The sequence below is a fragment of the Tetrao urogallus genome (genome assembly GCF_951394365.1).
Source record: "Tetrao urogallus genome assembly, chromosome: 4".
Lineage (NCBI taxonomy): Eukaryota > Metazoa > Chordata > Aves > Galliformes > Phasianidae > Tetrao > Tetrao urogallus.
In genome coordinates, this window is record NC_136817.1 from 56544848 (window position 1) to 56571639 (window position 26792).

At 35.8% G+C, this 26792-nt stretch overlaps 1 protein-coding gene across 1 annotated transcript in view; it reads left to right on the forward strand.

The window, feature by feature from the left end:
* The window catches only part of TAPT1 (transmembrane anterior posterior transformation 1), a gene marked incomplete at both ends in the record, with an annotated part of 35350 nt that extends 10894 nt beyond the window's left edge, over positions 1 to 24456 (forward strand). Inside the window, 11 exons of the mRNA XM_079534376.1 lie at positions 7180 to 7342; positions 11159 to 11294; positions 12127 to 12224; positions 12379 to 12448; positions 13611 to 13691; positions 14201 to 14310; positions 15829 to 15888; positions 16919 to 16987; positions 18679 to 18755; positions 21539 to 21699; positions 24227 to 24456. Of these exons, the coding sequence (XP_079390502.1) occupies positions 7180 to 7342; positions 11159 to 11294; positions 12127 to 12224; positions 12379 to 12448; positions 13611 to 13691; positions 14201 to 14310; positions 15829 to 15888; positions 16919 to 16987; positions 18679 to 18755; positions 21539 to 21699; positions 24227 to 24456 (1255 nt within the window). The remainder of the gene's footprint in view (positions 1 to 7179; positions 7343 to 11158; positions 11295 to 12126; positions 12225 to 12378; positions 12449 to 13610; positions 13692 to 14200; positions 14311 to 15828; positions 15889 to 16918; positions 16988 to 18678; positions 18756 to 21538; positions 21700 to 24226) is intronic.
* Positions 24457 to 26792: the final 2336 nt, after the last annotated feature.

Below are 26792 nucleotides of genomic sequence, written 5' to 3' on the forward strand. Positions count from 1 at the left end.
ATAAATACACATTCTGTTTTCTTTTACTGTTCTCCCTTCTCCCAGAAAGGATTGAATTTAGATTCAGTTGGCAATCATATTGTTATACTGCATGTACCTCTTCATTTCCCACTGCGCTCCTGTGAAACCACAGATGTACGCTTTTCAGTAGGAAATAAATGAAGGCATCATTACTTCCAGAAAGAAATTGCAGGAAGAAAACATCTTAGGAAAACAAAAACCACACTGGTATTCTCATTATAGAAATAGTTCATAAAGAAATGTAACCTGTGTTACACCGTCCTAAGCCTGATGTTTTTTTTTTAAGGGCTAGATTTAGCTGTTAGATACCTAAAATTCTTACTGTCTGCTTAAGCTCATGTTGAAGTAACGCACCTTTCCACCAATATCTGTGACTTTTTACCAACCAAAATGGGCTGGTGCAGTCAGTATTTTCTGTAGTAATCTATCAGATCAAATATTCCTTTCTCCTTTCCATAACAGTGCATAGTGTAGCAACATTACAACCTTCTCTTTCTTTCTTTCTTGTAAATCAGACCGAAGGAAAGAGCACTTTCACTTCCTTTATAGGATGGAATGTGATGTCACAGGGATTCCTCTTTGGTGAGTAAATTCTGATTTTCTTTTTCCTTTTATGCTGTCGGCCAATTCACACATCAGCATGTAATCAGTAAAAATACTGGTTACAAATGGATAGGGTAGCTAAGTTAACTAGCATACTTCAAAGGAGGCACCAACAGTTGTTATTCAGTACTCGGTAAATGAAATTGATTTGGTGCTATTTGCGGTATTATATTTTTGTGTATAGCTTCACTACTGTGTGGAAATTGGCTGTAATCACAATCGGTCTAACACTCTGTTTATACAGAGTGCCTGTGTTCCAGTTCGGCCCAATTTAAAATAGCCCCTGCTGTACTTCATTTACAGTGCCTTAAGCTTTTTATGTTTATTCGAAGTAACAGTTCAGTCATGCTTTTAGCTGTATTTTACCTGAGTTTCAAGCAGTTGAGTTGATTTGGGTTTTTTTTTTTTTTTTTTTTTTATAGCACTTCAGAGATTTTGGAGAGGGTTCTGAAAGTTTCTTGCCAGCTATCTCAGTAGTATTAGACTTCAAATTAATTGCCTGTTGACTAAAATACAGTGCTTTATTTTATGTTCTTATACCGACTTCACTTACAGTTTCATTTTTAATAACAGAATCAAAGCTTAATGAAAGCTAATTTTAGTTGTCACTTATATGAAACCTCTGTGTTTTTTTTTTCTAATTTGTTTTGAGGCAGCTCTCATCGGGGCCTAACAGAAAGGTTGGTTTTGTTTCATTCTTAGCATGGTTTTGTGCTGTGTTGTGTGCATGTAGAGGATTTCTGTTGTTTGAGAGATGAAATATCTCAAATTTAATTTAGTCTTGGCCAACTTAGCACTCTGTATATTCAAATCTTCAACTGGAACATAGTTTTTTGTCAGCCCTGAGTCTGTATATCTCAACAGTCTTATGACAGTGAAGTCCTGCATACTGCAAACTGCATCTTTTTTTTTTTTTTTAATCTTCAAACTAAGTATTAGAATTGATCAGCTTAGTTGTTGCTTTTTTTCTGATACCAAGCTTAATTCCAAACATAAGCACAGTTGTAGGAAAATAGTTGCAATATTTCACTTTGCTCATTTTGCAAATTTTTTGGGGTGTGCAAGTATATCCTTCAGACAGACGTGCTTGGGTTTTCTTTCCCCTGGCGTCTTCACTGCTTCATGTCAATCAGTTCAATTCTTGTCAACTTCCAATATCACCGTTCATCCTTAAACAACACACTGAAGAATTAAGACTTTGGTGTCTAAATATATGTGTACTAATACATACCTCAATGGTTGTCTGAGTTTGAAAAATGAAGTTGTTATTGAATAAAAGATAAAGTTAGAAAAGATTTGCTCTAAAATACTCATTTAAGCTTGTAACCGCAGTGCTGAAACAGTGTTTCATTAGCCAAACAAGCCAATTCAAGTGACAGGTTTTTTAAGTTGTGTGAAATAGAATAATGTGTCTAGGAATAAATATTATTGTAGTGTTACTAATATATTCATGTGCAGGTGATTACATTCATGATTTTTTTTTTAAGAACCTGTAAGATGTAATAATCCATCTAAAGCATTGTTGCAGCTGTCGTGTAGTCACACGTTTACATTCCTGTATTTGTGACATCAGTTTTGGCAATTGTATCCAATTAAGGTGTAGTTGTTTAGGGCATCACAAATTACATCGGTGATGCTTTAGTAAAGGAACCAATTAAAAATGTAGTCATTCTGTTGGACATCTTCACACTGTAAAGTTGAATGGGATAAACTTACTGATTTTTAAAAAAACAAGTCTCTGAAAGGTGACTAGTAAAACATAAGCACTTGTGCTGGTGAAGGATGGGGGGTACCAGTGGTCATGAAATGCAAGAGTAAATAAGTCATAGGATATAATAATATACAATTCTGCAGTGTTACATTTGAAATAATGTCTGCAGAGTGCTTGTGCATCGCATGCTGAAGTAATCAATCACATAGACAAGTATACTTGTCTGCAGATTACTCTATAAACATATGGTTGACATCATAGTGAGAAAGTTCACTTTGTGTTGTCAGTTGTTGAAAGCAGTTGTTGAAGATGCTACAGACAACTGTAACAAGATTCTCAGTCGGTGTTTTCTATATAGTAAGAAAAACTTCCTGATTTTCCTAGGGTATACTTCTATGTTCCAAATGGTTTAACCACTTTAAATAGGGTACAAATGCACTGAAAGCCTGAAGGTATTTCACTTATTTAATAACCTGAAAGAAAAATACTGTGAAATCCGAATTAGAGGTTGTGGATGCCCCATACTTGGAGGTGTTCAAGGCCAGAGCCTGGGCAGCCTGGTCTAGTTTTAAATGTGGAAGTTGGCAGCCCTGCCTGCAGCAGGAGGGTTGGATCTTGATGATCCTTGAGGTCCATTCCAACCCAAGCCAGTCTGTGGTCAGTTGAAACAGGCACAGCCACTACATTACCACTACATATGGGTAACTTCTCTCCATAACAAACAGTCATTTTGATGCTATGATTGAACCTTATTTTTTCCAACCAGTAGATGGAGACAACTGGTGTATAGTATCAGATAGGCAGACCTTGAAAAAGGCAGTCAGTTTGATTTTCACTGGTCTGAGCGAATTGTGTCACAACAGACTTCCACACCACACTTTTCTTCACTGGGTTTTACGTATATCAGGAAATAGTCTTGACCTTTTGGATTTTCTAACACGTGAAACAAATGTAAATTTCTGTTTCTAAACTTTACAGGGAAAAAAAAAAAAAAAACAACCAAACCTGTGTAGCAATGAAATTTAGTTGTATTCTAATTTGATTTTAGTTTTTCCTATGCAATGACAAAGTAACCTGTCCTGAGTATTTGTAAAGGAAGCTGCTTTATCGTGGTTTCACTTCCAGTTGTCTCAGATACAGTGTGTTCACTCTGTCTGGAAACAGAGCCTGCTGTGGTGAAGGAGAGGCAGGGAACGTTTGCATGCCACATCCTTATATTAAAGTTAGTAACAGGAGTGTATATCCCAAAAGTGTGCATTAGTGCAGTTATATTATTTGGGAACCTAAGTGTTGTTTCAGCTGAGATTTTTTTTTTTTTTTTTTGGTCATTTACTGGGCGTAATAGTAACAGTAGCCGATAGGCTGAGGAATTTGAACATGTTAAGTACTTGCTGTGGAATGGTAAGTGCCTGTGTGTGTCTTTCTGTGTAGTCTTGGTTTGTGGGAGAAAGTTTATCTGCAGGTTTCGTTGTGAAGGAATGCTTGGATTTTCAGCTGCAATTCATGGAGTTTGAAGGATCACCTCATGTTCAAACAATTCCATGTATCCAGTTTTGCTAGTGAAACAATGTAAAATTTTGTGTTACGGCTAATGGAAAGAATGGATAAGCTTTACTCTTTTTTATAAAGGGACTTTGATATCTGAAGATGTTTAAATTAAAAATGTGATGATTCCTCAGTCTGGTCTGTACTGCTAAACATGAGAACTTGAGGTTTAGCCTAATGAAGCTGTGAAATTGAAGAGCATGAGTTACAGCAAAAAGTATTAGAAGTAATAATGGGATAATAGTAGGAAATAAATGAATGAGAGGACAGATGTATCTTATCAAGGCACTTTTGAAGGACAGTCCTAATGCTCTGAAACTGTGTGTTTACTGGTTTATAAGGTGTGAAATATTCACCTCTGTAATTAGCCGAATTATAAAGCAGCTCTCACGTGACGTTGTTTCTGGAATCAAATAAGATGAACTACATCTCAGACAAACAGACTCTCATGATATTATCTTTGAAGGGCTAAGTTGACTGAAGCAGGGACTGTGTTTATTTAATTCCCTTCTGGGATACTGATTTCTGTAGAACGATTCTGTTGTTTGCTGTTCAGTAACCAGAATGATTGAATATGAAATGGGATCGTTGTCATGCTCTTCTTTATCCATTGTTCTCCTCATTCATGAGAAAAAACACCCATAACAAATTTTCATGCAAAATCTTTCCATCTGTATTCTGTTACCATCACACACAACTGTAAAAATGTAAATGGTCGAAATGAGTTAGGCAGTTTAAGCTGTTCAGTGTTTTCTAGAATTCCATACTCCCGCAGCGTTGCCTAGTTCTTACCTCTTTGTTATCTACTTTGACTTGAGAATTTGAAAGCATCAAGGACTGTGTTGTGTATACCTTGTTCATTTTTTGACGTTTATGACTTACAGTTTGTATTGCTTAGTGTTTGAGATGGCTCCAAAAGTATTTTCCAGTATTGGTACTGAGTGTGAGCAGTGTTAATGAGTTATTGGAGACACTACATATAGACATATATGGAGGGAAAAAAAATGCAGAAAATGCTGTATGTAATGGTTGACCTAAGACTTTTTAACAGTAGATTTGAAATCGCATCAACCTGTGTGTGTTGCATTTAACATAAAGGATAGGAATGATTTGCCGTGAGTACAGATGGAACCAATCTGAACTTGATCGTATACTGAAACTGTAAGGTTCATTTCTCACTGAATACTGACTACATCATTTCATAATTGCAGGCTTTGCATTATTTCTGTATATGTGCCAAAAAGGTGTCAAATCTATTATATTTAATCCATTTACTTGATTTCCCTGTCTCTGTAGGAAATAATTACTCCCATTCTGTATTATGTTCAGAGCACACATGAAGATCCTTTTGTAAATGTCATTAGCCAGACCGGAAATTCTGCTGCTGTAGAAGTGCCTTTGTAGACTTGTACAATAGTCATGGTTAATCTCTCTCAATTAGAAACATGTTAGCTGTAGGCTCTAGGTTGCTTGCCCAGACAATATAAAGGGGTCTTTTCAGTGCATAATGAAAGAACGTTGGAACAGATTTTAAATGCTGGGACTTTCCTACGCTATTTGCTTTCTGGACAGTAGTTTTCTGTAGTCAGCCTGTGCAGTAGTTTCTTGTACTGAACTGGGTTAGAAATGCTGAGAGGCTCTTCTGTCATCAAGCTGATTAAGTTGAAATTCTGCAGATATTTTTGTGTGTTTCTCTAAATATCTGCTTTGAAAAAGCAGTGTCAGTGCTGCTTCTCTTGAATGAGAAGTACAGGTTACTACACAACTTCAAACAGAAGATGGAGTATGTTTTATGTTAAAACTTCAGAACTGTTGATGGATTGTTACTGGAATGGTTTTTAGGTACTTGCCTATTACAGCAAGTGAGAAACTAAGTCTAAGTTACAGTGAAGTCTGAAAAGTGAAATTCTATGACAATGTTATTTGAATGCACTCTGTCCTAAAAAGCTTACTTCCTGCAAATCACAGCAGTCAAGTGTAGTTCATTTGACCCTTTGGGCAGCTTTTTTCTAAAACGGTGGTGGTATATATTCAAGTGTACCATACAAAGCATATTTTCAAAATGTCTTCATCTTTAGAGTTCAAGTTGTGTGCAGTTTTGGCTGCACTTTCGTAAGGTATTATTCTCTTGATTTAATTTTCAGAAGGATATCACTTCTCCAAGTGTAATTGTACTCTTGACTACGTTTGTAGTTTGTCTTCCCCGTGATGGTAGCTGTGTGTATTTGCATCAGTTTCTCATGAGATTGCTTTGATGGTTGGAAGTCATACGTAACTGTTTGGATCTTTTTTGAAAGCAGCATTATATTTGTTAATGTATTCAAACTGTTTAGAAAGAAGTGACAGAGCATTATCTGATCTAAGATAAGCTGATGGCTGAAAAATGCAGAAAAGGAAAATTCGTAGCTCAAGGCTAACTGGTTCCAACTTCTATGAAATGTGAACTTCAGTGAGTTTGTGTATCTAAAAATACATGCATTTAACAAATTAAGTCTCTTGGTACATGATTGTCACCCTTCTGATTTAATTTGAAGATTTTTCTAAAACACGTTACATCCCGTTAGTACTAACCAAAGTAAGTAGACAAGTAAATACCACCTTGCAATTTCATTATGCAAATGGCTGGCATTGTGGCACTTGAGGTAGATACCTGTTCTTACTGAAGTTCTAACTTACAGCATGAAATTGTATAGTGATTCATTTAGGTTTCTGGATTGCTGTGGGAATGTAGGTGGTAAACTTCTGAATTCGGTAAGGATTCACCTCGAGCTATGATGGAAAATTGTTTGGTGTCTGCTGCAGACCTTATGTCTAAAAGAAGGAATGGAATTGCAGATAAAAACTGTTCTTCAGCACCTGTTTACTATGTTGAAGTTGAAGATACCTACTTGATTTATTTTTCTTTGGGTTATGGCAAATATAATTTGTATAACTGAGGAAGTCAAAATGATAAGTACAATAAGTACAACAAATATCAAGTACAATTGGCTGAAAGCAGACCAGTGAATTAAAGCCAAAGGTCATTCAGGCAGAAAGTAATTAACATGTCGGGACTCTTGGCCGAGGACGATAATATTCTGAGTAAATGGACGTGACAGATTAGGCAATCCTGTTCAGGAGTATGATGCATAAGTGTTTATCATGATGATGGTGTTCTGTATGCGTTGGGAGTGGAATAGACTACATTGAGATGCATCCTTACTAAATGGCTTTGGTAGATTCATACTGACTTGCTATCATTTGTATATTATGGGTGTATATGTGACCCTTAGTGAAACTTCTTGCCCTTTGTATTTCAGCGATAGACGTTTGCTGCAACCTGCTCAGGTGTGCGACATTCTCAAAGGAGTGATATTGGTCATCTGCTACTTCATGATGCACTATGTTGACTACTCTATGATGTATCATCTTATAAGGGGGCAGTCTGTCATAAAGCTCTACATCATCTATAACATGCTTGAGGTAAGAATTTGAGCATCAGAATATCAAGCATGTTTTCAGAATGCTTAAAAAATACTGGTGTTATGATATTTGTATGTAGAGTATGGCACGTTTCATCCTCCCAAATGCACAAATGCTTCTTATATACAACCTAAATGTAGTGGAACAGAATAGTTCATGGAAAAATAAATTTTCTAGATGATGTTTCGTATTACCTAGATCCTGGAGCTTATGGAGATGTTTAGATAAATGAGAATTGAGAACTCTGGTAGAAGGACAGAAAATCAAAAAGCAGAATGTACAACATTTTGAGCTTGTTGATAGAATTAAAGACATGATTTGAATTAGTGGTAAGATTGTGAGAGAGAACAGAGAAGAAAGATGTAGGAAAACAGAAAATCTGTTTTTTATTTCTTGATTATAGAAGTATAGCTTTCATTATATGTAGTAACACATGTTGCTGCTTAACCTATCTCAGTACTGACTGACAGACAAAAATTGGAGGATGCATGGGTAAGTTGAATGAATCTAGAGAGAAAAAAAAAAAATCTGGTTTGGGACAATAAAATGAGGCATAAAGAGAAACCCTGAGGGGGGAAAAAAGAATCTGTTCTGATGTTAATGTAAAGCATGAGATTTTAATTGCGATTCGGTGATCAGTGATTCACCAAGTAAACAGTGCCTTTATAGCTGAAATCTTATCTCCAATCTGCAAACATAGCGCATGCTAGAGCCCTATGTAGTGATACAACCTCTTAGGAGGATTGTTCAGCTTTGTACATGAGGTGCTTTACGAAGGTTCTGGGCTCTCTGAATAGCATATTAATCTTTTTTTAATATCTCTTGTACCTTGGATTAGTTGGGACTACGTGCAAAATCTGTATATTTTATCTAAAATTATTTGTTCTCATCTCAAAATATGGAAAGTACTGCATGAAGAACAAATTTCTAAGTCAGCTAACCATCATACAGGCCACTTAAGATGCTTATTCATAGGGTTGTTTTTTCTTTTGATTTTAGATTTGATGACAATCATGCAAAAATCAGTAATTTGATGACAGTTTAGTGTCTGGATTGTAGTTGTGCTGGGAATATTCATCCGTAAATAGTTCTGTAACCTGTGAGAGATGATCACTTAATAGTCTTTGAGAAGCCTTTGAGTCACTTTGCTTAATGCCAGGAAGTTCAACACCAAGTGCTTACCAAGTAGTCTGAACGGAGACTGCAGTGTTTCCTGTGAGTTGGGAACTGTGTATTGTGTCCTCTTGAATTAAGAGTTGAGTTTCTTTGTTACATTTGGCAGAATCCAAAGATTCTGTCTCAAGAAGCAGCCTGGTGGTGCCCGAATTTCCTTTTCCTGTCATGGGGGCAGAAAGGAGGAAATGTTGCAGTGCATTGTCGCTATAATTATTAGAAAACTTAAACCAAACTTTGAAATTGGAAATGGTGTTTAATTTCCTTGATGTCTCATGATGCCCCCGTGTCAATACAGAGGACGTGTTTTTTGAGGAGCTTTTTTACAGCAGTAGGTTGCAGCTATAGAATCAGCAAAAAACAAACAAACAAAAAAAAATCCATGAAATCCTTTGAAAGACTTTGTTGGTTGTCAACTTTCAACAGGTTATTTATTTAGTCTACTTGAGTGAATTTCATTATGAGTCTGTTACACGAGAAACAAGCTGTTTTTAGGAGCTGTAAAATATGTGCTCAAGATAAACCTTACATAATTAAATAAAATACACATATAACAAACTTTACATCTTCACGAACTTATAAAATTAGAACGTCTTTTTAATTTAGTTAAATCACTGAGCAGTGGAGATGTTTACAATGTCTTAATGTTTTCGGCTGTTAGCGTGTCCTGGGAATATCCTCCTGGACACAAGGAGTGCCACATCTTCAAAGTATGTGCTGAATGCTCCAAGTAGGCAGCCAAAGGGGAGCATTCAGCACAATTAAATGACACTTTTCTTTTTTAGATTCAGACCCACCGGCTCCTGCTCCTTGTGAAGCCCCAGTGTGCGTTATGCTGGTGACAGCGCTCACCATGGAATTCTGCTGGAGCCTGGAGCCGGCATGTAGGGTTTAGGTAAGTCCCATTTGGAAAAGCAGACAACAATATTGTGTGATGGGTTTTAATATTTTCTACCTATAAGATAAGGAACGAGACTTCTGTAAGTAAAAAGGAAAGCAGAGTCACCATTTTGTCTGTTAAAACCCTCACAATATTGTGACAAAATCTTATGAGATTCTAAGCATTCTGTAGTGGATGTAGTCACCCAGTGGGTCATCACAATGAGCAGGAACCAAATAAGGCAGACCATCTAGACTTACGAGTTTAAAAGCCGAAAACAGTGCCGCTGTAAATATCTCTCAAACTGATGTTTTTCTTTGAACTTCAGGTTTATGATAATCCATCAGCTCAGGGTTCACTTTGTTTCTATAGGTGACAAAGAGTAGCAGTCAAGTAAATTAAAAGATGGAAGATGAAAGTCCAGCTCATTTGATACTTATTGTCAATTGTTCTTATTTAGCTATCATGTATCAGGAAATTTGAAGGAATATTGGCTTGAATAAGTTAAAACGTATAATTTCTGTTCCTTCAGTATATTTGCTGTTAGAACTCTGTTAATTAACCAAGCCTGGAAATCATGTGAAATCAACGTTGTGCCTGCAATTTATTTTTTTAGTTAAGAGGATATGGTTCAATATTTACAGGTTCTGTTCTGTATTGGTGCTTGCTGTTTTAACATGTCCAAAATTATCATCCTCCAGAAAGACAGTAAGAATTATCAATTTTGTTTATTAAGTAGAGGTGATTAGCTTTTCCTATTTTTTGCTTGATTAGTGCTAAGAGGTAAGTTCTAATTTAGCCATATATGACTTGTACTACCCAGTGCAATTTTTAAAGTGATCTTTCTTTTTTCTTGTGCAGCTTAATTTAAAAATTACTAAACTTCAGCGTATAGGCAGGAAAGAAAGTATTTCCTTGTAATGATCTTCACTTCTATCTGCTTGCTGATCAGGAAGTGTTGAAAATTGGTAGGATTCTGTGACCTTTTTTGCTGTGATACTGAATAACAAGCTCAGTTTGCTGCCCATGTTTTTCCTGTCTATTCTAATAATGCTGTCTAGAGTTTTTTTGTAGTTGTTTTTACATATTCTTTGGATTAAACTTCAGATGATTGTAGGTTTGGGGTTGTGAGGGTTTTTAGTTTCTGCCGTTTTGGGTTTTTTTTTTTTTGTGGTTTTTTTTTTTTTTTTGGCAGACTGTCTAGTTCCTCTTAATCTCTTGGTATTACATTCTAATATTTTTTTTTATTTTTATTTCTGCTTTATGCAGAAATCTGTATTGAGTATGTACCTTCTTGGAAGAAGGTACTTGCCTTGGTGGAAGAAATTATACAGCCAAACCTAATTGAAGTTCTGTTTATACTTGGGAGCTGATATTCCCTGTCATGCATTTGGCATTCACTTTTCTTTTTTTTAAGTGCAGGGGATAGAGAAAAAATGGGATGATTCTAACAACATGCATAGTTCTTTATCAGAGGACAAAGTCTGAACTGTACTTGGATTTCTTCCAAGGAAGCATTTAAGATAATACCACATGATTTCATATCATGAATACTGTTGGGAAGGTAAATTTGAGAGAGATGAGTTGCTGTATATACAAAAAGACCCATGTAACTACAAGATCAACTGGACTGATGTGTAAAAGAGGTGAAAACTCACAAATAAGTGAAAAGCTTTTTGGTTTGAGGTGTATTCACACTGGCGTAACCACGTGTTGTAGAGAATATTATTGCTGTAAGGCAGTAAAAAGTTCTTCTTGTTTAGGTGGCTGATCGTTTGTTTTCTTCATTTGGACAAGATATTTTGGATGCTCTTTATTGGACTGCTACAGAACCTAAGGAAAGAAAAAGAGCCCATATAGGTGTGATTCCTCACTTCTTCATGGCAGTGCTGTATGTCTGTATCCTTTTTTCTTCAGTAAATTGCAGAATTTTATAAATTAAATTTTGCAGGAACTACTTGGAATTATTTTTAGAATATATTTGAAAATTTAGTTCTATTCCTATATAAGAATTTATTTACTTTCAAAGTAAGGTTGTCAGTACTACATTTTAAAAACAAAGTGAAAAAGCTTCTAACTTAATCTTAAAAAAAAAAAAAAAAAAAAAAAAAAAAAGACTTTGTAGTGGTATTCCACCTGAAGTAGTGGCAGCTTTTTTAATACCTGATGACTAGTAAGATGACAAAAGTGGTATCTGCGTACTTCATGGGTATGTTGATTTGTGTTTTGTGATTATTTTGGGTCATGGGGCATTGAAGACAGTGATTTTGTTGTTTAGTGAGATGTTACAAATATGGAGCTAGAAAATATTTCATTAAATAAAGAGAAATGCATGCATACATGAAGTAATGTTACAATGAACTGCTGGAATTATAGATGATGATAAATTCTTTCAGCTTCCCACTTCCTGTGGTATCTTTAGGCTAAGTCAAATGAGTCTTCCTGGGTTGTTTGTTTTATTGTTATTTTTTCTAGATAATGTTGCTATTTCTTCTGTCTGATTGAAGTATTTCAGGAGGGAAAAAGAACCCACAAAATTGCTACATGCTGTAAAGCAGTTACATAGATTTAAGATACTGTCCTCCTGCAAAAAGGCAGAGGTTGACAGAGGTGGAAACTTTTTTGTGTTTATCTTTGGAAGCAAAATTGGAAAACAAATTTTGATGCTGTTCAGTGCTGTTGTGCAGAAAAATTATTTCCAAATCTGTTTCCTTAACCCTGCTATCTGCAGTCCTGCATGCTATTCTTATAATGGTTCAAGCAACAACCCTTAACGTGGCCTTCAACTCTCACAATAAATCACTACTTACCATCATGATGTCCAATAACGTGAGTATATAATTTTGTTCTGTAGCTATCCTAAATCTTTTCAGCAGCCTTCATTCTAGTGCACCACATTGTCTATTTTCATGTTGATTGTCTGATTTGTTTACACCAGTTTGTCATAAATAAAAAACTAAATAACTGCTTTTAAAAATTGCAGTTCGTTGAAATAAAAGGAAGTGTTTTCAAGAAGTTTGAGAAGAACAATCTTTTTCAAATGTCAAATAGTGGTATGTATGGCTGTGCTAATCGGGGAAAATGTGAAATAAGATGCAGATTATTATTTAATATTAATGTTAGAACTGCTTTGTTTCAATAAATGTGAGCACTCTGACTTGAATTCTAGGTCTTCAATTTTACTGTTTGGCTCAGTGGGATGAAAATGGAATTCCACTTCTAAGAACACAATAGCATTCTTGAGGGAAAAATATTTCCTTAAGTGGCTGGCTTTTGCTTGAGATACTGAACCAAGCTTAGTGTACAGCCAATAGCTGGTTACATACAAATTTAAAACTTAAGTTATGCTATTGAGATATCCAAACTTCTAAATCCCTGAGGCCTTTTGCATTTTCAAGAAGTTAACTTGTAGTATGCTGTGCTGACAGCGGTCCCAGAATGCACACAGTTTGACAGTGATGGAGGTGCTTCAGAAATACCTTATTAAAAATAAACAATAATGTAAAGATGACATGAAATTGTTGGCTGAAGAATGAAAGTCTTACCAAAATTACATGTGCAAGAAGAAAAAAGTGAAGCAAGCTGTATGGATCATTTTTAGAATTAGGCTACTAAATGAGAAAAAGTCCCTGCCTAGTCTGGCTGGTCACATCATAAGACTCTTTCTCAGGTCTCCCTGCTTTTCTGGTAGCATTCTTACAGTTCTAATAACTGAGTTGATAGCATCCAGCCCTGCCAAGGTGGCAGTAAAAAAAAAAACTCAGAAGAAATTTCCTAAATAAGGCTCTGTAGTTGGCTTGAAAGCCTTTTTTCTAATCCTGGATCAAGTTTATAGCATAGCTGGGTGTTTTGTCTCTGTTTCTGCACCAGGAGGTGCTCATTCTTTTTGGACTAAACAAGGAAGGCACAGAAGTTATCAAGAAAGATAACTGTATTTTAACTTGCGAACAGATGTGGTAGCAAGTTGCAAAATCTTATGTCTCTTTGGATGCTGAGAAATCTGAGTTGAGGCAGTATATTGGGGGGGGGTTGATGCAGAAGTTCTGTCTGTGGTGAAGTTTCCAGCATCCCCCTCTCAAATTTGATCAAAGAGTTTGTGGAAAAGATTGTCTAATCTAAAATGTGGTAAATAAAACCACAGAATGAATGCATATCCATTTATGTAAATAAATGTTAGTTTGTGATTGACATCTTTTTTTTTTTCTTTTAAACTAGATATAAAAGAGAGGTTCACCAATTATGTGCTGCTACTAATTGTATGTCTAAGAAATATGGAACAGTTCTCATGGAATCCAGGTAAGTAAACTAGTGGAAAAATAAAATGGAAAGCAATAAATTCCTACGCTGTTAATAATATAATGAAATTCATAATTAAATATTAAATATTAACATTGACTAGAATATAGGTTTTAATAAAACTGTTACATTTTTTTATGCTGTTGAGCCTGGATCTTTGTGGTGTATTTTGCTTGAGTGTTACTTATTTACCCAAATGTTCACTTACAAGTTTCAAACTGCAAGTACTATCCAGTATGCATAAAGGCATACTAGTCAAGATAAAGCTTTATAATGTCAGGGCTTTAGAAACTGATCCTGGCTGTGGCATTAATTGTATAGCATGATAAGTTTCCAGAAGAGCGATGAAATTCAAGGGAATTGCACACTACAGCTAAGTGGTAATGTAAATTACAGACACTGCTTTGGGCACTTGAGGATTTCTGGCAGTTGATCAAAAGTCTTGTGATTGTCATTTTGTATACTGGAGTCAAATTAAATAGTCTAACTTATTTCTTTTCAATCTTCAGATCATCTTTGGGTGTTATTCCCAGATGTTTGCATGGTGGTTGCTTCAGAAATTGCGGTGGATATTGTGAAACATGCCTTTATTACAAAATTCAATGACATCACAGCAGATGTAGGTATCATGTTTGGAATGTTGAATGCTATTTTAAGTTTACTTTGCTATTTTTTTAATATTAAAATTGATTCCAGTACAGAAAATGTAACAATTGCTATTTCCATACATTGGTATAATTTGGGAAAGCTTGGTAACGTTTTGATCTTTAAAAGTTCTTCAGAAGTTTTTTGTGTGCAAGAAACACATCTACTTCTAAAGCAGCAGGTTCAGATCCATGAACTTTTTGAAAGTATTGTGTAGCAGTTCACATAATAACCACAGTTCATATAACTGGCAGGTAACTTTGTGAAGTGGTCACTGGTTGAGTTGGGGGAAAAACAAACAAAAAAAAAAAACAAACAGATTTTGTAAGACTGCTGAATTTCTGTTCTTACATGTATGTTAAAGGTGGGATCTGAAATCAGAAGCATTTTCCACTGTCCCTGCAGCACAAAAATGAAACAGATTATCTATTAGCTTTCCAATCCTATAATTTCGTAGAACATATATTACGTAGTCCTTCCTTTGAGGTAGTAGATGAGATTAGTTTTTGTGTAGTGTGGCATGATGGTTCAGGTCGTTTGTCCTGAGCATTGTGTGAATTCAAATGTGCTTGATAAATTAGTGAAAAGATGTTAGCATTTCTTCACTGTTAAAACCACTTTTCAGGAAATGAGGTCAAAACTTGAAGTGCTATTATTTTCAGCATCCCTAAACTAGCTACGTTGTATGGTGTGGAAACAAGTTTAATAGGTGTACTTGATAAACTCCCTTATGGCAGAGGCATTTATGGATGTCCTGCTTTCATATAGAAAATTTAGAGAAGAGAAATAATGAAGTCATTGTAGCCACAAATGTAGTATGCTTCAGTGTGCTGACACAGCTTGGGATGTGGAGGACAGTAGGTAACACTTTTACAAGGCTTATTTAATGAACCTGGCAGTTCTTCTGTATGAAGATATAACGGCTTGTGTTTGCTAGATCAGACTTTGTCAGAAGTTTTGAGCACCTGCTGCGTGTTGCACTGCAAGTTATCCTTAAAATCAGTGCCTTTCTGTCTTAATGCATAGGACTGTTGTAAAAAGAGAAAGCTTCCTTCATCTTTCTGATATATATTTCTGATTTTCATGGGATCACTTGCTCAGTACATATGTAAGCTTGCTCATTTGTTTAATTTGATCCCACTGCTATCTTTCATGTACTTCAAAACAATCATGAATTCTAAGGAGTAAAGTAAACGTGATTCCTCATTCTTTGTGGTGCTGATTGTCTTCAAATTCAGTACATGCTTTATAAAGTCTCACTCAATTCTTAAAACATTGCGTCTTATTTGTTATATATATGCATAAGTTACTTTACTACAGAAATGCAGGCTTATCTGTTGAAGGGCGCAGCGAAATCTCAGAATAGTGTTTGACTCCTTCTGTCTGTACATAAATGTTTGTAATTTTACAGAAATGTTATTAATAATTCTGTTGCTTCTGTAGAGTATGCTGATGCATTAAGCACACATCTGATGTGCTGGATTTTTTCCAGGTCTACAGTGAGTACAGAGCCAGTCTTGCATTTGACCTTGTTAGCAGTCGACAGAAAAATGTAAGCCTGAAAATGAAGGCATTTTTTTTTCTTTTATTAACTATTTTAATTGATATAATGAGATATTGGAATGTATACTTAGGTGTACCTAATCAGCTTGCACAGGTAGCTAGTATGTGGATATTTGTATCATGTGTGTTAGTGCTGCTGTATGGGTTTTTACAGAACACAGACTGTTCGTGTTTTTCATGAGAACTGTTTCTGGTGTGCTGTTTACAGCACATGTTTCTTGAATGAGTCTCTATCTATTCATGAGTGCTCTGGATGGATGCTTTATTTGTTAACTTGATTGTTTGTGGTAATTCAGGTTGTTTTACTGGTAGGCTCAATTGCTGTTGTTAGGAATGTATTAGGTATAGCTAATACAGAAGTTAGATACCATGCGAACAATTAATTGTCAATAACATTGATAGGAAAAGTGTTTTTTAGTTCTGAATACTTTATTCCTTCTCTGGATGATCTTCTGTGCAAAATGAGTGCCTATGTGATGCAATTTGACTTCAGCATGGCTTTCAATCCTGCATTAAAGATTTCATGCAGAGTAGTTGTGCTTTGAGAGTGCAAATGTAACCATTTTTAAAGAGTTTTAAGGCAGTTATCCCCAGTTAATTATAGATATTTTAGAATGCTTTAAAACTAATGGTATGGTAGTGGCTTTTTATCCCTAATATGGGTTTTTCTTTATAATACTTGAAGATCATAGCCAAATTAGTACAAAGAGGTCTCTAAGCTTGATGTACAAGTGAGATATTGCAGTGTGTTAGGTTCACTGTCCTAATTGTTGTAGAGACTTGTATTATCAGTAGCAAGTGGAATATTTAGATTGCTAAGCTGATCTCACCGGTCGTGATAGAATTACTTTTCTTTTGTCTGTGAGCACAGATATCTGCGTTTGCTTTTCAAAATGTAAATCTGTACACTTTATCAACATTGATTCTTATGTAGAGGATGTACCAAGCTAAAACGAGATCAGTCGTTTGCATACGTAGTTTCTTATTCTTCCTCTTTTTCTTTTTTCTTCTTTTTCTAGGCTTATACAGATTATAGTGACTCAGTTTCCAGACGAATGGGTTTTATTCCTCTTCCACTGGCTGTTTTAGTAAGTTGTACCTTTCCTATCAGTTTTCTGTAAGATCTGTGTTGAGAATATGCTTGTGAGATGGCTAGCTCATTTTGATGTTTTGAGGACAGAACAATTTCCTTCAGTAACTGAAGTGATACTACAAGATTTAGTTAGTATTCAGTATAACCTGTACTGCATAGTGGTTAGAGCTTCACGAATGTGATAGTCAGTATCAGCCTTTCATAAAAAGTTGAATACATATTAAATTTGTAGAACTCATCAGCACTTGGATTGCTGCAGTGGAGTTAAAGTACATCTGTGGTTATTAAACATCTATTCCTTTTGGCAAGTATCCTCTTCATTCATTCAGAAAAGTCAAAGCAGCTGGTTGCCAGAAGGTTGGCAGTAATGTGCTGGGCTTTTTAGGTTCTTACAGGGGTCCTTGTTGTTGTTGTTGTCCCTGTAATGGTATGTTCAGTGGCTGTTTTCTTTTCTTGGGGGCACTTTACTTCTGAGCTGTTCTTGAGTATGTGGCTCTGAAGGAGCTGACCTCATCACACATAACATGAAACACTTTGTTATTGCAATTGCATGCACGTGCTGTCTGTGCTGAATTAACTATTACGCAATGTTTTCTGTAAATAGCTGCTGTGACATTACCCTGTGCACATGTAGACAAGCAGCAGTTATGATAGTGGGAGTACGTACTTTGCAAGCAAATATGTTAATTTATGATTTCTCTTGAAGACTGTCTGTGTGAATTAATTTTAAATGTAATGTTTTTCTGTAGAGATGGTGGAGGGGAAATACTATTTACAAGCTTTGCCTGTTTCTTATCCAGGATTTAAAATATATATATAATATATATAATCATAAAAATTAATAAAGCATATCCAGAGAGAATTGAAATGCCTTTTTCAAGTTAATTCAGTGTTATCCTTGATAGTAACAGCTTTTAATACAAACTGGAGTATTTGTTGTTAAGTTGGAGCTCTAACTGTGAAATACTGACATTAAAAAGAGAATTCAGGATCTTCTGTCATTCTAACATGGAATTCACATCCCTAGTCCACAAAACAAGTTTGTTTTCATAATATTCATATATTTTGAAACGCTGTAATTATTTTACCACATTAGCACTTCTTGATTATTAAGTCACTTTCTGGTTCTTGATTTTTTTTTTTTTTTTTTTTTTTTTTTTTTTTTTTTTTAGGGATGCTTTTTGATTTGTTATCTTACTAGAAATCATTGCTAGTGCTAGTAAGCACCCATCATAGAATGGTTTGGGTAGGAAGGGACCCTTACGACTATCTTGCTTCAACTCTCCTGTTGAATGCCTCCCACTAGACCAGGTTTCTCAAAGCCCCATCCAGCCTGGCCTGGAATGCTTCCAAGGAGAGGGCATCCACAACCTCTCTGGGCAAGCTGTTCCAGTGTCTCACCTCCTTCACAGTAAAGAATTTTTTCCTAATATGTAGTCTAACTCTATCCTCTTCCCTTTATAGGGAGCTCTGCTAAAGCAGAATTGTATCTAGATGCTGGTATAGTGTTTATTTAAACCAAATTATTGAGTAGTCAGCACTGTCAAGGGGAACGTAGAAAAAAAAATTCTTTTTTTTCTATTTTTCTGTTTTTTGTCTTGTGTTTACCCAATATGCAGTTTGTTAGAATATTCTGTTAATTGTATGCTGCGTGCTATAACTGTTTAACTTTTATCCTTAAAACAGCTCATGAGGGTCGTAACAAGCTCAATAAAAGTACATGGAGTCTTAGCCTATGTCTGTGTTGTGCTCTTCTACTGTGGGTAAGTAAATACACACAATCAGAAGGTACTTAGCATTATGTAATCAGATGTGGTTAAAAAAAAAACTGCTGTTGATACATCTGGCTATACATATAAACACCATTTATATTGAATAGAGGAATATGTAAAATGTTTCTGCTAACAAGCTGAGTTTGAAAAAGATTAGTCCCTAAGTAAATGTATTTGAGAATTTTGGCCTTCAATAAGCAATTTAATAGTGAAAATAATGAATGGAAAGATAAAGGAAGGAATTTTATGCAGTGGGGTGGCATTTGTTTCTTGTCGTAAAAGGAGAAATTGAATTTGAAGGGATGAAACTTCTTGAAAAAAGAACTGGAGATGCAATACGCCCAGCAGTTTAAGCACTCAAAGCAGACCCTGAATTCTGGTTTCTGGTTGTTAAATGCTTGTTATGTAGTTGCTATACATGTAAGCACAAGAATTGAGGCATATCTTTCTAGGAGGGTTGGAGCCAGTAAGTAATCTTGGCTAAGGAATATTCTGTCCTGTCATAATTAGAATTTTTGTATAAAATTGCTGACCTACATTTATCCCTTCACTGTCTCGTCAGTTTACACTTGTGTTATCCTTAAATGCTCACTGCTCTGCACATAATTCTGAGATGCATTTAGTTATACTTTAAATCCAGTCCATTCTGTTTGTCTTAAGGTACGTGCTGTACAGACTGTGGTGGTGGCCAGTTTCTAGGAAAGCTGAACTGTGTGAGCGTTTGTTGTCTCCCAGTACTGACTGACTTTGGAACAGTCAGCTCCTCCTAATTGACCATGAAGAAGTGATTCACATTCCTGCAGTGCAGAGAAGTTCTGGATGTCCTGTAGTAACACAAATGATAATTCACAGCACAGCTGTTCATATTTACCAGTAGCATTGTGGGAATACCTGTTCCAGTGTTCCACCTAGTTGTGTTTGTTACTAAAGGAAGAAAGACTTCTAGATCTGGGGCAGAAGTTCTTCAGGGATACTTTGGAACAGCAGGTTTCTGTTTTACAGCTCCTTATGAAAAAAATGGAGTGACTTCACATTTTTTTTTATCTAGGTAGACTCTTAGATCTACTGTAACCTCAATAGCCAATAGAAATAGAACTCAGTCTGTGTCCAGGGCACATCAGTGTAGTGACCCTGCTTTTTAATGTAGGATAGCTAGGAAGTTTTCAAGCATCATACTTGAAGTTTTTCCCCAGAATACATTATATTCCCCCTAAAGCACTAGCCCCTGATCATCACATTCATGCTGTGATGTACTAAGCTCAGCACCTTTATACTGCAGAATGTTGTTTTTTTTTCCTACCGTTCCACTGCTCCTGTCCTGGAATTTTGTCTGTCTTTGTAGCTAGGAAGATGGAGGAAAGAAAAAAGTACAGTGATTAACATACAGGATAAAACACTGTTCTTTGAAGGCATAGTTGCTAGTTGCATAGTTGCTGTGGGGAAGCTGTAGTATGCAGTCAAGGACAAGTACATTTGGTTGAACAAGGGAGAATTGTAGAATGGGGAAAGAGGCAACAATGAGGGTTTTCTTTAGAGTTTTGGACCGTTACCATTTTGTTGGGCTGCATTCAAGCCTATAATTAGAAACTTAAACTTCTACTCCACAAGAATAAGTAAATACGAGGTTTATTTTTTCCTTATTGTAAAGTGAGAACACATTCTAGTTTCCATCATTACTTCAAAACATGGTATAAACACCTACTGCCTCTGGACATAAGCATACATTAGATTTTAAAAAAAAACAAATGTAGGACTAAACTTTTGTTAAGTTTTAAACTCGATAGCATAGATTAAAAAAATAGGAGAACTTCTCAACTATTTCTACAAAATCTGCTCTGATAACCAACTAAAATTATAGAGTCATATTATTCAGCTTGTATAAGATAATTGTGGTTGCTTGGATACTAAAATGTTTCTTCTCCATACTGAAATGATCTACACTCTTCTTTAATTTCTATAAATTTCTTCTAAAAAGAAATGCATTACATAAAACTTCCTTAATGTGAGGTACTTCATTTTCTGTATTTGACAAACTGTGTTTACATTTATGCAGTCAGAGATGCTGATGATGCTGCTTAAGTGTGCTTGGCTACTTAATCATTAAGCAGTCAAACCACTCTGTGGATTTTTCACCTGTGAACGTTCACTTATTCTCACATCTTCCTTTTAGTCTGTTAGCAATGCTCATAATAAACAGATTCTCAGATCTGTACTGAAATCCATGCTACAAGTCATTGATAACAGAAAAGGAATCTGCCATCAACTGCTCTGTACTGCCATGAATGTGATGCTGCCCCTTGGTTTTGCAGAAATTTGAGCTGTCTTTTGTCATACCAAAAAGGAGTTTGGAGGATTAATCTGTAATTTATGGATGCTGGATATTTGTCATCTTGTTTCCCAGTCTGCTTCCAGTCCTTGTCTGAGCACACTTAAGGTTACAGACTTACCCGTAACGCAGTTATCTTGGACTTGCTCTGCTGAGAGCCCTTGTTAATTCTTTGTCAAAATATTTGATGCACTAAATGGCTTAGCCTTTCCTGTCACTCTATAGAACTTGATGTTTTCTTCTAGATGTCTTCAGAGGGGGAGAAGTTATTTTTATGCGCTGAACCTGAAACAAAATATTAAGAAAAGCAAATTAACTTTTGATCTTACTATGTAAGGATTTAATTTCTCACCTAATTGTTCCAAGATAGCAGTAATGATATGCAGTTATTTTAATATATTAGTACTTGATAAAGCATGTATTTAAATAAATCCTTTTATTTATGCAGGTTAATATCCCTAAAAGTCCTCAACAGTATTGTACTGCTGGGGAAATCATGTCAGTATGTAAAGGAAGCAAAAATGGAGGAGAAATTATTCAATCCTGTCCCGAGTGCCTCTGCAGGGAAGCCAGCTGGCAAACCACAAAGCATGTTTAAATCTACCCATGGTAAGCTTGAATGTCTCATTCTGTTTTCAGCTGTAATGAAAATAATTTTCAAACTAAATCCAATAATAAACCAGATGTGTGCTGCTGTTTGCCACACCCTCTGTTGCTGGATCACTTAATTGTACAGTATCACAGGTGTAAGCATGTCTGCAAATAGAATGTGTTACCTTTAGTTCATGCATCATCCTTTGCTTGTAAATACTTTCAGTTCTAATTAAAAAAAAAAAATCCTACCCTGATACAATGGAGGTGATAAAAAATGTCAGTGCTACACAAGTAAATATTTACATGCAATCTCTGGTAGTGCTGAAGCTTAAAGAAACATTCCATTTATTATGGAAATTAATGTAAAGCGTGGTACAGCATAGACATAACTACTTATAATTCTAATGAACACATGAATGAAAAGCTTTATGAAATCTAAACAGGAATTTCAGCTTGTCTTTACCTACCTTGTTTTAAGCATGTGCAGCGTTGCTTCCACATATAGGTCCTTAGCATTAGTGGTTGATAAGTAATTGGTCTGAGGCATTGCATTGTATTCCTGTGACAAGTTATAGAAGAAAACAGGAATTCTCATTGTTTCAGCCAGCAGAGTTGGACTGATATATCTTATCAGATGTATCAGATCAGTGTGTAGAGTTCAATGAGAGCCCTAGAGATCTTAATAGTCAGGTGTTTATTGTGTTCACTCTTTTGCTTGCCAAAGACTTGAACAGCTTGAAATGTAAGTCATGAGAGTATCTTGCCAGCAATAGCAGAGTTAATAATCTGTCAGTGCTTCAGTTACGATTCCCTTTATCTCAGCTGCATCAAGTGACATCAGGCTGAGACATGGTGCAGAGATTTCCAAATAGCTTAAATTCATAGAGCTGCTTTAGTTTCAGTGTAAAAGAATGTGATAGGAATTGGTCTGAATGCCTTTTGCCTTTCATTAGAGAACTGTATCATACTGATGCTAGTGTTTTAATTAAACACTGTAAGACTGCACTTGGATGTGAGGTTTAATAAACTGTGCTTGGAGTGACCCTTGAACTTGCAGTAAATCAATCCTGAAGAGTATTTTTAACTGAAACAGCAGGAATTTTACCAGGTCAGTCAGCAGAGATGCTTATTTCCTCAAATTTATAATTAAAAGTAGCAACCAAAAAACTTCAGTTTGTTTTATTTGGATTTTCTTAACTTCCATCAGTAATGGGGATGCCCAATTTTCAGTCATTCTTCAGTGTTTCATATCCTCTTGCAGCTCTATATGTTTAGAAACCTCAATTACATTCAAGAACGATTTCACCTTCCTCAGCTTGTGTGTCTGTGTTATTACTGCTGAACTCTGCAATATTGATTAATCCTTGTGCCTTGCTTACCAAGTCTTTTCCATATATTCTCTCTACTCATTTCTTACTAGAATAAGTGTAAGGTAATGAATAAATTAACTGAATCTAATTTCTATCCGTCTATAATGTAAGTCAGCTTTTCTCCAGAAGCTTCTTGGGCAGAAAATAACTTTGTAACAAAGATCTACCATTGGAACCACTTCTCCCCTTTTTTGAGGCAAGCTTAGTACCTTTGACTAGCATAATGCTGTGAGGGGTGATCCTTCAAACAGTAGATAGGATACTGTGTAGAGCTATACAGAATAAAGTTTTTGTAGTAATTATTTTGAGTGAATGATTTGCACAGCGCTGCCATTCTGTCAAATAACTTTTCATTGGATCATTTTGCAGCACTCCCAGCATCAGTCAGATTTCTTCAGATTCCTTTAGATACTCAGTTATGAGGGGCAAGTGAATAAGGAAGTTCGACTTCATTGTTACTTGTGTTTGCATTTTAATGGTTTATGTTTAACAAAAGGTGGAAATAGTACACAGCTATTTACTCATTAAGCATCTTAAGTTGTTAGGACCAGTGATCAATTCCACTGAAGTAAGAGGCAGGAATAAAAGTAGCTCTAATAGTACTGCTTTAAGATCCTTTGCTATTGAAGTCTGTAGCTCTGCATGAGTCACTTAATAATAATCCCAAGAGAAACCAGGTTTACTGTACATATGTAGAGGATTAGGCACATCTAATTCATTCCACAGAGATTCCTTTTATTTATCTCAGTAGAGAGTAATCGTGTGACTCATGCATTGACTGTCAGAAATCTTCTTGTTGAAGCAAACAAAAATAGACTGCATGAGGATGCAGAATCAGACTTCTGGCTACTTACTGCAACATACAAAAGGGTTCAGTAAAACATCTGCTTATGCTCTTACTCCTTATCTAAACTTCCTTAGAATTCAGTTTTTATCCTTTACCATATTAGAAGAGCAAACATTTTTTTTGTTCATCACTCTACTTGTGTTAAAACTAAAGAGAGATAGTGGCTTAGTGGTTACCTGACTTCCACAAAACATTTTTCTGTTGTATCTGCTTCTTAGATCGTGCTTTTTCAGGACAGCTTTGGATGAACTTCAGTTTTAAAGGTGTATCAGTATATCTGTGCTAAATTCATGATTATCTTTGTAATTGTCTTCTCTTCCAACAGGGTTTTCCACAGATGAAAATGGATCTACATCAATTACCAGTCAGCCTGTGCATCAGAAAGACAGTCTGCCGTCTTTACTTGTAACAAGCAATTCTGATCAATTCCTGACAACTCCTGATGGAGAAGAAAAAGATATAAGCCAAGACAGTTCAGAATTAAAACATAGGTCTTCAAAGAAAGACTTGTTGGAGATAGACAGGTTTACTATTTGTGGAAACAGAATTGACTAAGTTTTTTCTAATCAATGTGCTGAGGATACTGAGCTGTTGGACAGAAGATGCTACCAGAATGGACAGTTGCCCAAAAAGGCACATAAATATTTATTTAAAAACTTAAATTATTAATGGGGAAAAAAAATACTAATTTCTCTCTACAGGTATCCTGGCTTGGCATCAGGTCAGGTTAACTTGCCTCTTGGAAAACGTGGTGGATCATGAGTCTGTAGCCTGGTGGCAGAGCTGCAGTATCACTTTTCTGGAAAATAGACTGGGGAAAAAGCATATTCCTGTTCTGCATTATGAAACCATGCTTCCAGAACATACTACTTTTTGTGAAGGTTCTTCCAGTGTAAAGATACTCCTGGAAGTGTATGACAGCATGAGAGGAAGCTTGCCTTTCCAGTTATCTTGTTTTATTAAACATCTGCAAACAGAATTCAATACTTGTGCTTATTTCAACATTCAGCATTGGCACATAAAGCATTAAGTCAGGATAGCTATCCTTATCAACAGAAAAAATCTTTTCAAGGTATATCTGAACTAATCAGAATAAAAATTTGCTGTTAAATAAAAGATTTACTGCATACTATTTTATTTAAATACTAAGCACCCAGGAAAGATCTCAGATACAAAATACAATGAAGGTCCTGCTTAACTGGGCAAATATGAAGTATAATCATTTGTTGTGTTCAGCTGTGTGTCCTGCAAGACAAATTATTTATAAAAGTATTTTTAAAAGCTCAGGATTTTTTTCTTGCTGTAGGAGAAAAAAAAAAAAAAAGGGGGAGTACATGTATATGTTGAGGAATGACTGTTATTTGGGATTGTATGAATGGCACTGATGCATCAGAGAAGAATATTACACTGCTTTTTTGTTTTGTTTTGTTTAACTACTAAGGATGACATCTGTATATTAACTTGCCTAGGAATGTGCTTGTAAAAGCACATACTGACAATCAGATCAGAATTACCCATTTTAAAGGATTGGTTTTAGGCAAACTCACATTGATGAACTTACTCTATAAAGTGCATTTAAGGTTCACAGTGCATCCTACTTTCTGGTGTGACAAGCAGTTGTGGGAGAGTTGGTGAAAGACAGTTTGGAAACCTGAAACCAAGAATGAAATGCATTTCCTATCAAAACTTATGCCTCAGAAGAGACCCTGTGGTTAATGGTAAATTCTTCACACTGTTGTTAAAACACAGCATTAACTTCAAATGCCTTTCAGGTATTTAAGTAAGCACCGGTTTGCTTTCCAAGGAGAAGTATCGTACAAATACTTCAGTGCTGAACAAATAATCACAGCATTTACCTTTCGCTGTTTCACAGTTTGTCGTAGAAAAGCTGGAGGTTATTTGATTGATGAATATAAAATGTGAGTATAATGTAGATGCTAATCCCTGAAACTTGCAGGACTACCGTCGTTTAGCAGAATGGAGATAACAGTGCAGAACTGTGAGGTATCTGAGCAGACCTGGGAATGAGGCAGCTTTGCCATGCAGGTTAGTGTGGTCTGCTCTGTTGGAAACTTCTTGCTGCAGTGTCAACCTCTCCACTCCTATCGAGAGTGGATGGTGCAGTGGCCAAAGTCTGGTGACTGTTCAGGGAAGGGGAAAAAAAAAAATTTGTTCTGGAAAAACATGTGAAATCCATAATTTTTGATGTATTTTATACTAATTGGAGATGTTCGCATATTGAAATTCAGATCATCTGTCAATTTGGTGTATCTTATTTCTGAATTATTTAGCAGTTGCTAAAGGAAGCTTGGAATTGTTTTCATTTTTTTCTGTTGAATGACATTCTGTATCAATTTTATAAGTGCATCTTGTGTGAAACTCAATAAATTCAATTTTGTAATATTTGTTTAAAAAAGGAAAAGTACAGTGTCAATATTTCTTTGTTGGTGTTCGTAGTTGGTAAATTTGCAGAGTATTTACTGTACAGTGATAGGATAACAGTTAACAGCTCTAAGGCCAAGGTGGCCCAGATCCACACGTTGGGAGCTTTTGTTGCTTTGTTTTTACAATTCTGTTGTAATGCCTAATGCAGAAGAGCTGGGCTTTTGAACATGGGAATTATATCTGCCTTTGGTGTGTGTGCACAATGCTGATGCTGTTTGCTTAGAAATCAAAATAATTCAGAGGTAATACCTCTGAGGTATTGGAGTAAAGGATATTGCAAATGCAGCACTTCATGTTCCGCTCTCCAGAAGTGGTGGGGGCCCAACTGGGTGTGACTCTTCATAGTTTTCACTTGCTCCAAACTCTCTGATTGTTCTTGTGTTCCTGGGATTAACCCCAGGAATATCCAGCACAATGTATTTAATGGCAGGTTGCAGCTCCATCCC